The 14,378-nt window shown below is 42.5% G+C and overlaps 1 protein-coding gene across 1 annotated transcript in view; it reads left to right on the forward strand.

The window, feature by feature from the left end:
- clmpb (CXADR like membrane protein b) overlaps window positions 1-11,333 on the forward strand; it is a 63,839-nt gene extending 52,506 nt beyond the window's left edge. The window contains exons 4-7 of the mRNA XM_070970010.1: window positions 1,363-1,530; window positions 2,873-2,995; window positions 3,522-3,663; window positions 6,015-11,333. Coding sequence (XP_070826111.1) covers window positions 1,363-1,530; window positions 2,873-2,995; window positions 3,522-3,663; window positions 6,015-6,351 — 770 coding nt within the window. The 3' untranslated portion in view covers window positions 6,352-11,333. The remainder of the gene's footprint in view (window positions 1-1,362; window positions 1,531-2,872; window positions 2,996-3,521; window positions 3,664-6,014) is intronic.
- The last annotated feature ends 3,045 nt before the right edge of the window (window positions 11,334-14,378 follow it).

Genomic DNA, 14,378 nt, shown 5'->3' on the forward strand with positions numbered 1-14,378 from the left:
GTGTGAATGGGCAAATATAGGTGTGTTTGTGTTTGTGTTTGTGTTTGTGTTTGTGTTTGTGTGTGTGTGTGTTTGAGGTTACATGCGCCAACTGGTTCTGCTGCAGCGAGGCTTGGCTGACCCTGACAGAGCTGCAAGATCTACAAACGGATGGGGACGGGATGGAAAAAAGGAGTGCTAGATGAACAAAGGGAGAGATGCACACAACTGTCTGACTTTATGTACCGGCTGCCACTAACTCGCCACATTTTAGCATTGCAGAGCTTCTTGTGCTGCAACTTTGCTGACAAGCAGCAACAGCCAAATGCACAAAAGTCAGCGTCGCTAATATGACGGAGCTAAAAAAGAAATACAAAATAGATGTCTAAATTTAGTTCACTGATCTAAAAATATGTCACTTGAGAGAGAGGAAGCAGTGTGCTATTTTCCTGCTTTTATAGCTTTGCAGTGCCTCTTGGCGTCTATCTAAACAGAGCAGTTGCACGGGGCTCAGCGGGCAACTGCTATACTGTACTGTGCCTCCAGCTGCTGGACTATGACCAAAACCTTTGACCTGTGGAGAACATATTACTGCAAGCGTTCACAGCCGCCAGCTTTAGGGTCACATTGATCTATTCCCTATGGGGCTGACAGTTTATTATTTTTTCAGCTCTGCGCTCAATTCACTGTATTATAAACTGTGAATGACACCAGTAATGGATACAGATAGACAGCTTCAAATAAAGTTTATAACGTATGTTCAACATTTCAACTTTATGGAACTTAACAAGCCATTTGTGTTATTATTGTCTCACTGTTATTTCGTTGCTCATCATTTTATGTAATGTTTTATTCTGAGGTGATATACGCTGTTTCACTTGGCTTTATGTTATGGAATGACATGTTTCAGTGCATTTTCTATTGAAAGAGAAAAACAATCATTCAGCTCATTTTTATACACTTCAAGAATAATGGCGTCACTCATCGATCCATTTACAATGAAAGGAAGATGGATTTTATGAACTCAGAATATTTGTTTAAGCTTTTAAACTTTATTTTATAGAAGCAATATCAGTTAGAAATGTGTGTATATTCCCATATAATCATATGAATCTCTGATTCATTGTCAACTACAAAAAGCCTGTTTTGATGGTGCTACAGATCAATCTTTGGTCTTCTGTCTTTGTTAAAAATGATATCAAGTTAAATAACAGCAAAAGCTCATGTTACTTTGCTCTGTTATTACATCATAATGGCTATAAAGCATCTGCTCAGTGGTTGAAATTTAATGCAAAACTCGTCCCAGTGTGTTAAAGAACAACAGTTTGGCAGTTTGTTTCACATTAGCATTAACATGCATCTGATTCCCATGTGTTCTTCCAGTCAAACCCTCCAAGCCGAGGTGCTGGATGGATGGCAAACTCCTGGAGGGCAGTGATGTTAAGCTGAGCTGCAAGTCCAGCGATGGTTCTGATCCCATCAACTACAAGTGGGAGCGAGTGCTGGACAAAGGCAAGAGTCTGGGCAAACTGCCAAACCTGGCACTGATAGGTAAGGACGATAATTGGCACTGCACTGACATGCTCATTCATCATCCGAGCCTTCTGCAGAGAAATGCTATGAAGATTCATTTTCATATTAGTGATTTTTATAGGCTGCATTTATCCGAAGAAGTGTTTTGCTGAGTACGCCGCCTTTCCCTCACCTCCTCCTCGACTTCAAACATTCATTTGCACACACTGACCAGTGCAACTACATTCTCCTGGCGGCTGTCTGAGCTGGTTCACTAGATTAATTAAGCGTTACATCGCTTTACTAAAGGGCACTCAGATGGGCTCAGATTGTCCAGTTAGGCCACTAACTCTGCATGCCTTTCTTATCCTTAGACCAGTACCAGTCCTATCATATCTACTGCTGAGACCACATTGTGCATACTACTCTTTTTAAACTGGAAATCAAACAGAGCACAGGCCTGTGATTTCTAGTTGTACTCTGTTGGGATGAGTTATATAAACACGAGGATCCAGGCTGATTCTGTGGTCTGATGAAGATGTCTGTGACATTGAAATGTCAGCCTGGCTCTAGTGAATTATACCTGCATGCATGAAGTCAGTGGGAGCTGAGTGTTTTCTTGGATTGTGTGTAAAGTGGAGAAAATCAAATGAAACACACAGAAATGGACTGGCAGCTCCCGCTACATGCTGCACCAAAAAAACAAAAAACAACTTTGGCTCGGTAGTCGCCCTGAGGCACACTTTACTCACATGGTGTGGATTCTGGCATTGGATCCTAACCAGGCATATCCACCTCTAAATAGTAACAGAGACAGTTTATAGCAGAAAAGCTAATGGTAGGGCAATTCTTCCCACTGTGTATTCTCCAAATCGGCATAAACACCCCCAGGGTGCCAGCCTCTCACTCTCAGTTTTCCCTCCAGTGCTCAACTGGCATCCGTGATGGCACGTGCCCAGACAAAAACCTTCAAATTAATGACCTCCACCAAACAACACCTGTTCAGTCTAATTAGTTTTCATTGGACGATAACACACAGCGTCAGCAGCCATTATTTACGGGTCTGGTGAAAGGTAATATCACATGGTTGTCATCGGTGGAGATGACTAAATGTCCCATGGGGCTGTGGGGCTCCATCGCTCTCGCAGACATGCTCCTGCTACTTTCCTCAAGTCCCTCTCTGTGTGATGGGCCTCGTTCTTAAACAAGCACTCCATCAATGTCTCTCCCACCCTCATGCTTCTTCCTTCTATCTCTCTCTCTCTTCAGCCACAATGTATGTTTCAGTTGTCACTCCTGTCCTGCAAATATAGCAGACTTGAGGACAAACAACAACACGTGCACACAGAGAGCTCCCAAACCTCTGTTTTAATTCCCACAGATCTCAAGAACCCAGAGATTGTGACCCTGAGGAATCTCACCATGGACAGCACAGGTGTTTACAGGTGCACAGCGAGCAATGACGTGGGAGAGGAAAACTGCACCATTGAGGTCACAATGCAGCGTGAGTTTTGGGAGGGGAAGGGAGAGTTGACCTCGTGGCGCTCACCTCACACCAAACTGCCACTCTGATTGATGGTTATTGTTTCAAACTGCAGCTGGAAATACATTTATTCCCCCCCCTGCCTTTCCGTCTTACCTCCCCATTCTCTCCCAGTGCTCCAGCACTACAGGGACCGCACTAAACTTAAACTGGAGGCATGACTGGTCACCACCTATGCTTCAACAGTTATGTTTCAGTGTCACATTCATACATTTCCTGAGAGGCTCAGGACGGGTTGGGGTCATGTGTAGAGAGAATGACACGTAGAGTAGCTCAGCGGTTTGATAGTCCTGGTGTTAAATTGAATTGGGCCTCTGTGGCACAAATGTATGGAGTGCTGAAGTATTTCTAGTAAATGAGCATGGACCATAACAATTTAAGAACGTAATATTATGAACCAAAACTGCGAATAATATGTGCTGAATGACTTAGTAAGTGACTCTCTCTCTCTCTCTCGTCACTCATCACTTCCTCTTTCTGTTCGCAGATGTGAGGGATGTAGGTATGGTGGCAGGTGCTGTGGTGGGAATATCCCTCGGTGTCCTCATTGTCATATTAATCATCTGGCTCGTCTTCCGGAAGAAAGAGAAAAAGAAGTACGAGGAGGAGGAGACTCCAAATGAGATCAGGTTCGCTCATCTTCTTTTCTTCTGGGACTGGTTCACTTTTTTACCATTTTGTACTATTTGACGAGTTAAAATTCATGCTAAAATGCTCCAGCTGTGCGGATGTGTGGATTGCAGATCATGTGTGTGTTTCTCTGTGTGTTCTTTCATTGTTGTATCTCTGTGGGGCTGTTGCTCTTAGTTTGGCTGCACTTTTCATTTTTTGTTTTCTTGCAGAAACTACCTGCCACTAGATTATTGTCATCAGATATAATCTACTACTCTGAATACAAACCTGTAATATTGTATAATTACATGCATTTAAAATGTGGGATATCTACCATGTTAGATCTTCTGATATGACAAACTGGGCAGCTGTAAGAGACAGAGGCATGTGGGCTGTGATGAGACAGAAAAAATATGTTGCAACAATAATTCAGCCACCTGGAGCCGGGGTGGAGATGTGGGTGCTGCAGCATCTGTATGATTATGATCTCAAGCTTGGTAGGAGGTATGATAAACACTACATACTGTATGCAGAGTTGGCAGGTGAGTTACTAAAAATAAATAGTAAATGAAAAAGTAAATGTTGCAATTACATTTCAGGTCCAGATTTCCTTGTCTTTTGAGGGGATCACAACTGAGACTATATATATATATTAAAAAAAAAAAAAAAAAAATAGTAGAATTCAACTGTGAGAGGAGGATTCAATTATTTTATATCAGGGCAACTCAGTTTGAAATTAGATGAATTTTGTCAAAAAGGCTATTAATAATAATTGATATTTACACAAATGAAATGTGCCAAGGCTGTACATGCTGTAACTGTAAATATCTGTTGTTCCATGCAACAGTCTATGACTCTGGTTTTGCTGCAGTTCGGCTGAATATGGGCTTGTTTTGAACAGTAGCGCTGATCGTCGCACACAGCTGTGCTTTAACCTGTGCATGTTAATAAGCATCAGTTCAGCCTAAGCCAATCTAAACCAAAGCTACAGGGGGCAAGTCGAATGCTAACTGACACAGCAACAGCCCCTGCATGCTTGGATGTGTTTGCTACCTGCCTGCCTTTGCGTGTGTGTCTAAATATTAAAACACCTGCAAGGTCAAGTGTTCATCGATTATCTTTTGAGAGCCTTCTTTTCTTACCTGTGCGTGCGCGTGTGTGTGTGTGTGTGTGTGTGTGTGTGTGTGTGTGTGTGTGTGTGTGTGTGTGTGTGTGTGTGTGTGTGTGTGTGTGTGTGTGTGTGTATGTGGCTGGCATCAGAGCTGAGGGATCATACTAGTGTTTGCTTCTCACTCTGAAGCCTTCGTGCATTGGCGGACCCTGCGGACCGCTAATGACACTTGTAAAAAGCGACAGCATTTTTTTGTGACAGACTGCAGTCGGTGTAGGTGCATATTTACTGATGTAACCATGAATAATGCAGCATGGTTGACGGGCAGCGTCAAGTAAATAATGTAGATGTGATGAAGTGTTTTCTGTTTTTATACCTTGTTCAGAGTCTGAGCCTTTTCGCTAATGTGCTGAAGCAGACCACAGCAGCTTTAGTGACGCACATCTCCTGGGTCTGGATTTAGAACCAGCCTCACTGCTGTTTCAATCTTTCTTTTTCTTCCAAGAGCTATAAAACCTTCTCTGGTGTGTCTGAGAAGGTACCACATAGCCAACAGTGCACAGATGAATCGTTTCTATTTCTACCTTTCTGTCAAGAATCATAAGCCTCATATCGATGGGATGATATTACCTGGTGATTTCACAGCTCACACACCCTGGTGACCTTGTGACTGGGATTTAGAATAATTGCAAAGATCTCTGTGCAATTTAAATACCGTCCAAGTAACAGTCACAGCACACATTACCTTCGTTTCAATGATTAATGCTACAGTCAATTTTAGGTTGGTTTTTCCCGTGCAGTTTCTATTCTTCTTCTTTTTCATCCTCCTTCTGTTATGAAAGTAGAAGCATAAAGGAAAGTTTTCATTGTGTTCTCAGCAAAAACTTTTTCTTTCCTCCAACAATTGTATCTGGGGAACTAGTGATTTCAGCAGAATTCATTATTCCATGCAAATGTGTTTCACAAAACTCAGGGGCTGGGGGGTATCTCATGAATTACATGAGGCCCCCAAATAATACTGTCCCATGTGAGTCGGGTCCTAGAATCGTGTGTGTGTGTGTGTGTGTGTGTGTGTGTGTGTGTGTGTGTGTGTGTGTGTGTGTGTGTGTGTGTGTGTGTGTGTGTTCTGCTTCTCTATTTTTAGAAGTACAGATGATATAAAATAGATGTATCTTTGTCATCATTGTTTACTGTGTGTGTGTGTGTGTGTGTGTGTGTGTGTGTGTGTGTGTGTGTGTGTGTGTGTTTTAACCACAGGGAGGATGCAGAGGCTCCCAAGGCCAAGCTAGTGAAGCCCAACTCCCTGTCCTCATCCCGGTCTGGCAGCTCACGCTCCGGTGCCTCCTCCACCCAGTCCATGGTGCACAACAGCGCCCAGCGTGGTCACCGTCCCCGCCCACCTGCTGTAGCAGCTCTCAAGGAAAACGGACAGCCTCCAGGCTTCCCCCAGTCCCCTCCAGCCTACACTACAGTGGTGCCCCCCAAGACCCCCGAGCCCCCTGCCACTCCCAAATTCAACTCCAGGAACATGTCTGGGCCCACACCCCCAACCCTCATGGTCCCTGCCCAGACCAAGGCCTTTCAGACTGTGTAGGACTGAAAGCCAACCCCTTCCTGCAGCCATGTGAGACTCCCATCCCAGCCCAAGACCCCTAGCCCCCTCCCAAAGACTAAGACTCTTCCATAAACAAAGAAATGCAACTAGTTAAAGGATGTAATTAAAAGAATCAATACTATAAGTCCAAAAGTACTTTTAATGAATGCATACTTAAAAAGGGAAAATAAGACATGCTTGCCCCCTACTGAATTACATAAAACAACAAAACAAAAGAAAAAAACAAGACCCGAGATGCAACACTGTTTGTGTCTCATGGCTAAAGGCAGAACTTGTTTTCTGAGTTCCTTCTTTTGGCTTTGGAAGGCACAGGGAAGCACCGTGTGCAGCGAGGTGGAAGGAGCCCCCTAGTAGAGCTTTTATTTATTTATCAAATCAAAGGGTTAGGCATGCAGTGGGGAAAAGAGGAGGTAAAAAGGGAAAGAGCAAAGACTGGATGAAACTCCAAGCCAGGTACCAATGGAGTCATCCTGCTGTTGAGCTTTGGTTGTCAATAAATTGTGCAAGAGTGTGAGACGGCTACAGATTTTTTTAAATTTTTTTTTTTAATCTGGCAGGAAGAAGGGGCTGGTGATTCTCTGATTCATGTCACCCTGTACCTCCAACCCGCTGCTCCTAGCACCTGCTCTGAAACCACAAACCCCTTTGCTTCCCATGGGGCTGGGCCAATTGTGCCCATCCATGTGGACAGACACAGTGCGAGGCGTGTGCATCATCTGCCTCAGTGCTCTCGGTCTTTCCTGCTCTCATAACGGACCCGCGAGAAACCACAGTGGTCCTGAGACTGACTCAGCTGCCTCGCGAACAGCTCATCTGCTTTACCGATCAGCAGGGGAAACTTCAGGTACGAGGATGTAGCATTGACAGTGGAGTCACATCAGTGGAGTCGTTGCCCCCCTCCCATATCCTGTCTACATTTATGGACATCCTTTTCTGGTACTGAATATCTTCCCTGAATAATTAAATAGTATGTATTAGGCCTATAGCGAGTCAATACTTTAAATATAGGGGATAAGCATCTATTAGACCAGCTGGACTTGTTTTTCTTTTGTTTTCTCTCTGTTCTCCTGTGTCTCTTCTCTCTGAACAGGTTGTAAAGGGTGACAGACAGCTATTTGTCCATTCATCCATATTAAGAAGTGCCACCAATCCCTCGGATGGGTTATTATTGTTGCTTTTTTTTTTTTACTCTTTTGTTTACCTGCTACATTTCTGAACTGAAACCAAAATCTGTCACCATGAATGTGTGATGTACAAAGATGGTGGATCCCGTTATTTTCAGCTTCCTACGAGGCGCTGAATCAATATTGGAACTAAGGCACAAAGGATTGACCTTGACGTTCAATTTTACAATTACTATGTCTGAATGAAGGGAGCGAGGAGTATGATTCTGTAGACTTAAATTGTATAGCGTGTGTATGGTTCATTGTCAGTACTCTCCCCGGATCCATAACAATGGAGTGGCACTCGATTGCTGTCTCACTGAATCACCGGGTCCTGCTTGGTTATTGGTCGAGCTGCGCTGGCCAATCCTTAGTTGTCACATCCTCAGACAGACCCAGTGCAGTTTGATTGAAAGTATCAGAAAAAAAGGGCAAGTAGCCTATCTAGTGTGCCTTTGCAATCCCTCTTCCCTTTGATGGTTTCTTTCTTTGTCCTTATCTTCAGCACACCAGTGGTTAAGTCTCTGTTCACATCCAGCTTTGAGGGTCAGCAGTAGCAAATGCTGTGGGATACAACTTCACAAACTTGCCCTAGTAATAACAGATGCAGCCTAGGAAGCGCCAAGCAGAGTGAATTATCCATGTTGAGAAAGCAATCCCATGCCATGGGACAATGTACTGTACATTCTGTAATCAATCTTGTTTTATATTGTACATACAAATAGATATACGCACATGATGTCATTTAATTTAATAAATAAGGGTATGTGAGGGGAGATATACCCCTTACAAAAGAGTCAAATGGGACCCAAAAGTGATTTTAAACCCTGTGATTTTTGTACACATGTTGTGTGAACAAGTGAAGCCCCCCCTGTTCTGACATTTTCTATCTTTGAGCTTAGTATTCATGTGAAGCAAATATGTAATGGAAGGTTGCAAAATCCATATCCAAGTCCAAAGCACGCTATCTTCACAACTACTGGCCAGACGCTCATGAAATGTTGTATGGATTTTATTGATCGCCTGAGAATAATTTCTTGTGATTTTAGTGACCCCGTGACCTTTCTTTAAGCACCACCACTGCCCAGAAAATGGGCATTGACAATGTATCTGGAAAAGTAATTGCCAAATTTCCATAAAATCTGCTGCTGTGACTATTTATAGTCAGCACATAATGAATCTTTTTCTTGGATGCTGACCCTTAATCTGGCGCACCATCCAGCTAAAATTTCCACTTGTGCGTAAAGTAGATCAAACTCCAATGGCGGAGTGCCATGAAATTTTGGGAGCATGTTCATATTATCAACGGTAACAAGCTGTTCCTATTTTGATGACTCCACGGCCTTTATTCTCAGGGCATACTTCACAGTTTAAACTCCACTATTGGTTCAAAGAAGAGCAAATTATCAGTATGTCCAACAGTAATATGCAAGTTGCTTGTGATGCATATTGCTATTCTCTATGGGCTTGTAGCAGGGCTTTATTCTTGTTTCACCTATAAATCTAAATTCTCTGTCTCTTAAGACAAGCAGGTCAAGACAACATCTGTCTGAAAAGCACATGTGGTTTGACTTCACATGCAGGGTTTCACATGTGACTTAACTGTAAGGGAAGATGCTAAAAAAATGCCTTTTATATTCAACTAGACACAGCAGTTCATATTTGAGCAGGGAAGCTACTGTGTGTCTGTGTGTGTGTGTGTCTGTGCGTGAGTGCATGCGTGCATGCGAATGTGTGTGAGTGTGTATGTGTGGGTGTGTGCATGTAAATTCAGTATAAGCCCTTGGGCCACACCCACACATTCTCATGTTAGCCATTCAATGAATGAGAAGGATCCAGTCAGGCAAAGTAACCTCTATCCAAATTGATATGACTGCAGACTGGCAGTGTTTATTTGAGTTTTCACTGACTTATATGCCTAATGCACTTGGCTTCACAGACAGCAGTCATGTTTTTGCTTGTGGGGGTTATGTCTCGAGACAAAGCACGTCCATAATTCATAAATATTTTCAGCTCTGGAGGCCACTTGTACGCTCCCTCCCTGCTCTTGCTGTCTCTTAACATAGAATGCACTTGGTCCTGGATGTACTGATGGCATCTCAAGGCACACGCGTGCAAACACTCACACAATACAAACAGGTAAAAATTGTATATACACACACACATAAACAGGTCCACGTGGCACATTCAGGTCCACACGGAAACACAGGTGTGTGTGCCTCATGCACAGTCACAGTTGCACATGCACACATGCGCACACAAACACACACAGTTTGCACAACAAAAGCCCAAGCAGCCATCCTTGTTATTTCTGCTCCTTCAGAATCAATTTGATGGATCGAATGTCTGGAGGTATTACAACTGACTGATGGAACCAGGATACGAAATGCAGCACAGAAAGGGACAGTCTACACTGCATCTCCCACAGGATATCTACACACACACACACACACACACACACACATACAAAACAGCTACTGTAACACACACGTGCACGCAAACACACATGCCTTCGGAAAGACAGACACTGCTATGCATTTTAACAATCTGGATGGCATATGCTTCAAGACTTTTTTCATGGGAATCTGCGAGAGTAGCATTGGGAATCAGGAGATGTATAGCGGGATTGATACTGAGCCAGGGCTATAGGCTCTTGCCATTGAAATTCCCTCCACCACGGATGAAAGTAGCAATGGAGGTGGAGGATGGGATGCAAGTCTTCCAGCTGTTAAATTCCTCCAAGCTTTTTTGATTTGCTTTCCAGCAACTGCAAGTCTCAGGTGGCAGATTCCCCAGTTTATGAGCCCTCGCGTTGCATCTCTCCTCTCATGTGTGCAGCTTTGTGGCCTGACAAACTTGCGCTCTTTCCAACAAATGGATTTTAAGGAGCTTTTGTCAGTTCAGTAGAGAGTGGAGGAGGAACGTCTTAACACACCTCAGAGTGTTAACAGCACATTCAATACCATTCTTTAAAACAGTATCCATCAGCACTATATATTGTCTTATTATCAACACTCAAAGGTGCAGTAAACATGAAATCAGTCATGGTTATCCTGCGTTATATGATAGGATATGAATCTCATGTAGCCACAGTGTTTTATGTTCTATTAAGCGGTTTTGTTTCAGATTAAAGCTGTTGAGCAGGGCAAAGCGACGCTCAGACTTTGTGGTTTGGCCTTGTGTGTCAGTATAAGGGAATGTGATATATTGCTACTTTTGAGAAAAGAGATGGACGGGGCTGTAGTCAACCTCAAGAAGGAAAGCAAAGGTACCTGCATGTCATAGCAGATTGAGCAGACGAACGGGAATGCTTTGCTTTGATGTAACATAACTGTATTCAGCTAAAAATAGTAAAAAAGAAAAAAAAACTACAAAAAAAATCTGCAATTGTAAATATATTCACAGAAAATTTTATGAAGCTTTATTTTTGTCTTCTTCTTTATTTACGATGTATCATCCATGTACTTTGCACTTTTTTGTGTGCTGTGCTCATCACCGGCCTGTGTGGGATCTGTGTGGTTGGCTGTTTCTCTTGACTACATTGTTTGGATGTCAGGGAGAGACACGCTCAGCGCGGCGTTACTAAAGGGAAATGTAAGACACTTTTGTTTTGTTTAATCTCATCCATTCTCTCTGCCGTGGCTTCTCTTTGGTTTTGTATAACAGTACAGAATTTTTTTGTCGGTTCGTTTGATGAAAACAATCCATGTAAATATCACAAGTAAAAAAATGTATATTTTTACGACTTCTGAGTTATTACTCTTTCATTTGCAAATAAAATATTCAATGACAACTTAATTGGTCTTGTGGCATCTTGATTTGGATTTCGAAAAGAGAACTAGCAGCATGTATTTAACGCGACTGAGGGAGAAAGATGGGTCATGCTTGCGTGGTATTTGTAATGATTATTTTGGAAAACCTTTCCTTTGCTGCGGCTTTGGGAATTTATTGTTGTCACTCCTCAGTCTCCTCTGAGCTGATGCTGGTCCACAGGATATTGATGGGGAGTGACAAGGTCCTTACTCTGTAAGGTACTCTACGTATGTATTCATGTAATAACGCAGCAGGAGTTGGCTGACTGAAGGGAAATTTGACAGCTGCCAAAAGCATTACATTGTTGACCTACTTGTCAGAAAAATCTAACCCAGAAGCCGAAAAAAGAAGCACGGGTGTTATCAAAAGCATAATGTGGATGTTTTTAATTTATGCAAGAAACAAGTTGGTTCTGTTCAGAAGCCGAGTCTAGGAACATCCTTAAGTGCAAGCGTTGTTAGGAGACATTTCAAAACAATTCCCGCTCACTGCTGCATTACATGACTTTCACATCGTATGAAATGAATGTAGACTCGTAGGACATGCTTTTGGCTTTGCTAGCGGCATGGTTCCAGGATGGAGCAGGGAAGCTGGTTGGTTGGTCACTCGATCTGTCAGTCACAAGGTTGGTCCACTCCTTTGGTTCACACTGAAGCATCTCAACTCCTGAATGGATTGCCGTGAAATTTTGACATTCACATTCCCCAAAGAACGAATCCTGATAACTTTTGCTGAAGGATGTAATTATAATTGTAATCCCCAGACTTTTCCTGTCCAGCCACCACAGGTCAAATATTTCACTTTATCACCTATCTCAACATTGACTAAAGGGAATATGTCATCTCATTCATCAGTCTCTGCTGTGCTTCCTGTATTGTGCAAACATTAGCATTCTACTGCAGTGAAATTATTGATAATTAAATTATTACTATTAAGTCTAAGTCTAAATTTAAAAGGGGACCATTGTCAACATTATATTTGCTAAACATCAGCTCATTAACATCGTCATACTGACAATGACGATGCTGCTTTTGAGCATTTAGCTCCGAGCACTGCTGTACTTGAGCACAGACTCATTCTCTTTGTGTCATTAAATCGGTTAGCAGTAATATGTACAACATAAAAGTAAAGAATTTCCTTCATCAATGCCATTGATGGAGGCTGAGGTTGCGATAATTGAGCTCCTTCTTCACCTTCCTCCTCAACAGTCTTTCTTGATCTCCAGCCTTTCAATGTGACACTCACCCCCATGGCAACAAGGTCAGCAATATCTATTGATCTGTCAGGCACTTATTGATTGACATTCATCTCCCCCCTCTGAAAAGTTCTTCTTATGTTGACAGCCCATCGAACAGCCAAGATGCAGTGTTTGTGTGAGCCCCGGTCAGAAAGACAGGGTGTGACTCTTCATCCCCTCTGCACACAAAAAAGTATGGCAAGAAGTCACAAGAGTGGGTTGAACAGGTGGAAATAAGGCTCTGAGTAAATGCACATGAACCAGCCATGGGGGATAATATAATTACCAGAGCGTTCTCTGACATCTGTTTGTTGAGGAGTTGGCTGCAGACTGCTGGCTAAATTTACATCTTGTCAAAACACGGTATCCATATTAAGCAAGACCAAATTTTCAAGGCCAAATCACATTTCTCCAGCCTCTTTTCCATGCCTCTGTGCACACTGTTCCACATGATTAATCATGTGTGATAACACTGTCATGGACCCATCTCACTGCCATGCACCTCCTCCCCCCAAACACACACACACACACACATACACACACACACTTATGAATGCATGCATATGCCACATTGACGACATTCGGTCATGGCTTGGACCATCAGAAGACAAAATAAATAAGAATGGCGGTTTCCACTGTCAGAGATTGTATTTGTTATTTACAAGTTGGACAGAAATAATCTACATTTGTCTATTTATTGTGCCTATTTAGGACACATCGTTGGTGTTGCAAATCATGTAATAGCATGATGTGTCACAATTATGAATTAACACGGACACTCTAATTAGCCCAAATACAAAAGTGATAAAATATGCCATCACACAGATAAGAAATATTTTTCGCTCTGAGCGAGCTTTGTAGCCTAATTACTACAAATTCTATTTTGCTCCTGGTCTCCCTCTATAATCTGCAAAGTAAATACTTTGAGATTGCCACACAAGGCCTTCATAATTGAAGTCACTTATATAATTGCACCCCCTGGTGTTGACTGGGGATTGCTCTCTTGTAATCTGTGATGCTGATAGGCTCTTCATGAGACGAGAGGAATCATAAGTCGAGCAGTTGAGATTAGTTCCCTGGAAAACTCATCTGTAACCTATATAAACGAAGAAGGGAGCTGACAGCAAGTTTTGAAAGCTGATGATCCAGTTTCAGGAGCTGAATTATGCTTTTATCATCCATGTGTCTTTTTAAATTCTAAGTTTGTGAGGCTTGAATGACATTTTCCTGGACATTATCACTAATCATCAGATCTCATTTCCTGGATCCCTGCAGATAATTCTACGCTACTTTAACCACAAACATGCTTTGTTCAAAAATTCTGAAAGATAAAGTTATCCATCGATGTTACAATCTGCTGTGCACAGTTGTCCTGTATGGTTCAATGGAGGGATGCATCAGTAGTACTGTTGGTGGGTGTCATTGGGTGCAGGCACTGTACATGAGTGGCTTTGCTTAAAGCACCCTCTGGTGGAACCTGATATCTTTCCCATGTGCAGCACACTACAATGGTGAATAGGAGTGGAGCAGAAGGAGTCTGTTTCCATTAAAAAAAAAATGCTTGTGTGTTTCCTTTTCATGTTTCATTTCTGAAAGCTGAGGCTAATCTGAACGGTGTAAAAGCACAGTATTTCAGCACACCGCTGAAGGCAATAAATCGGCTTCACTATTGTCAGTCTTTTTGAATAATACCGTGGACCTTTACCAGTGCTTTGCTCTGATTATCTCTGGCTAATGAACATTGCTCTGTGACCCACATCTAAAGTATATTTCACTCTCTGACAACTACACTA

This window comes from Chaetodon trifascialis, chromosome 9 (genome assembly GCF_039877785.1).
Source record: "Chaetodon trifascialis isolate fChaTrf1 chromosome 9, fChaTrf1.hap1, whole genome shotgun sequence".
Lineage (NCBI taxonomy): Eukaryota > Metazoa > Chordata > Actinopteri > Chaetodontiformes > Chaetodontidae > Chaetodon > Chaetodon trifascialis.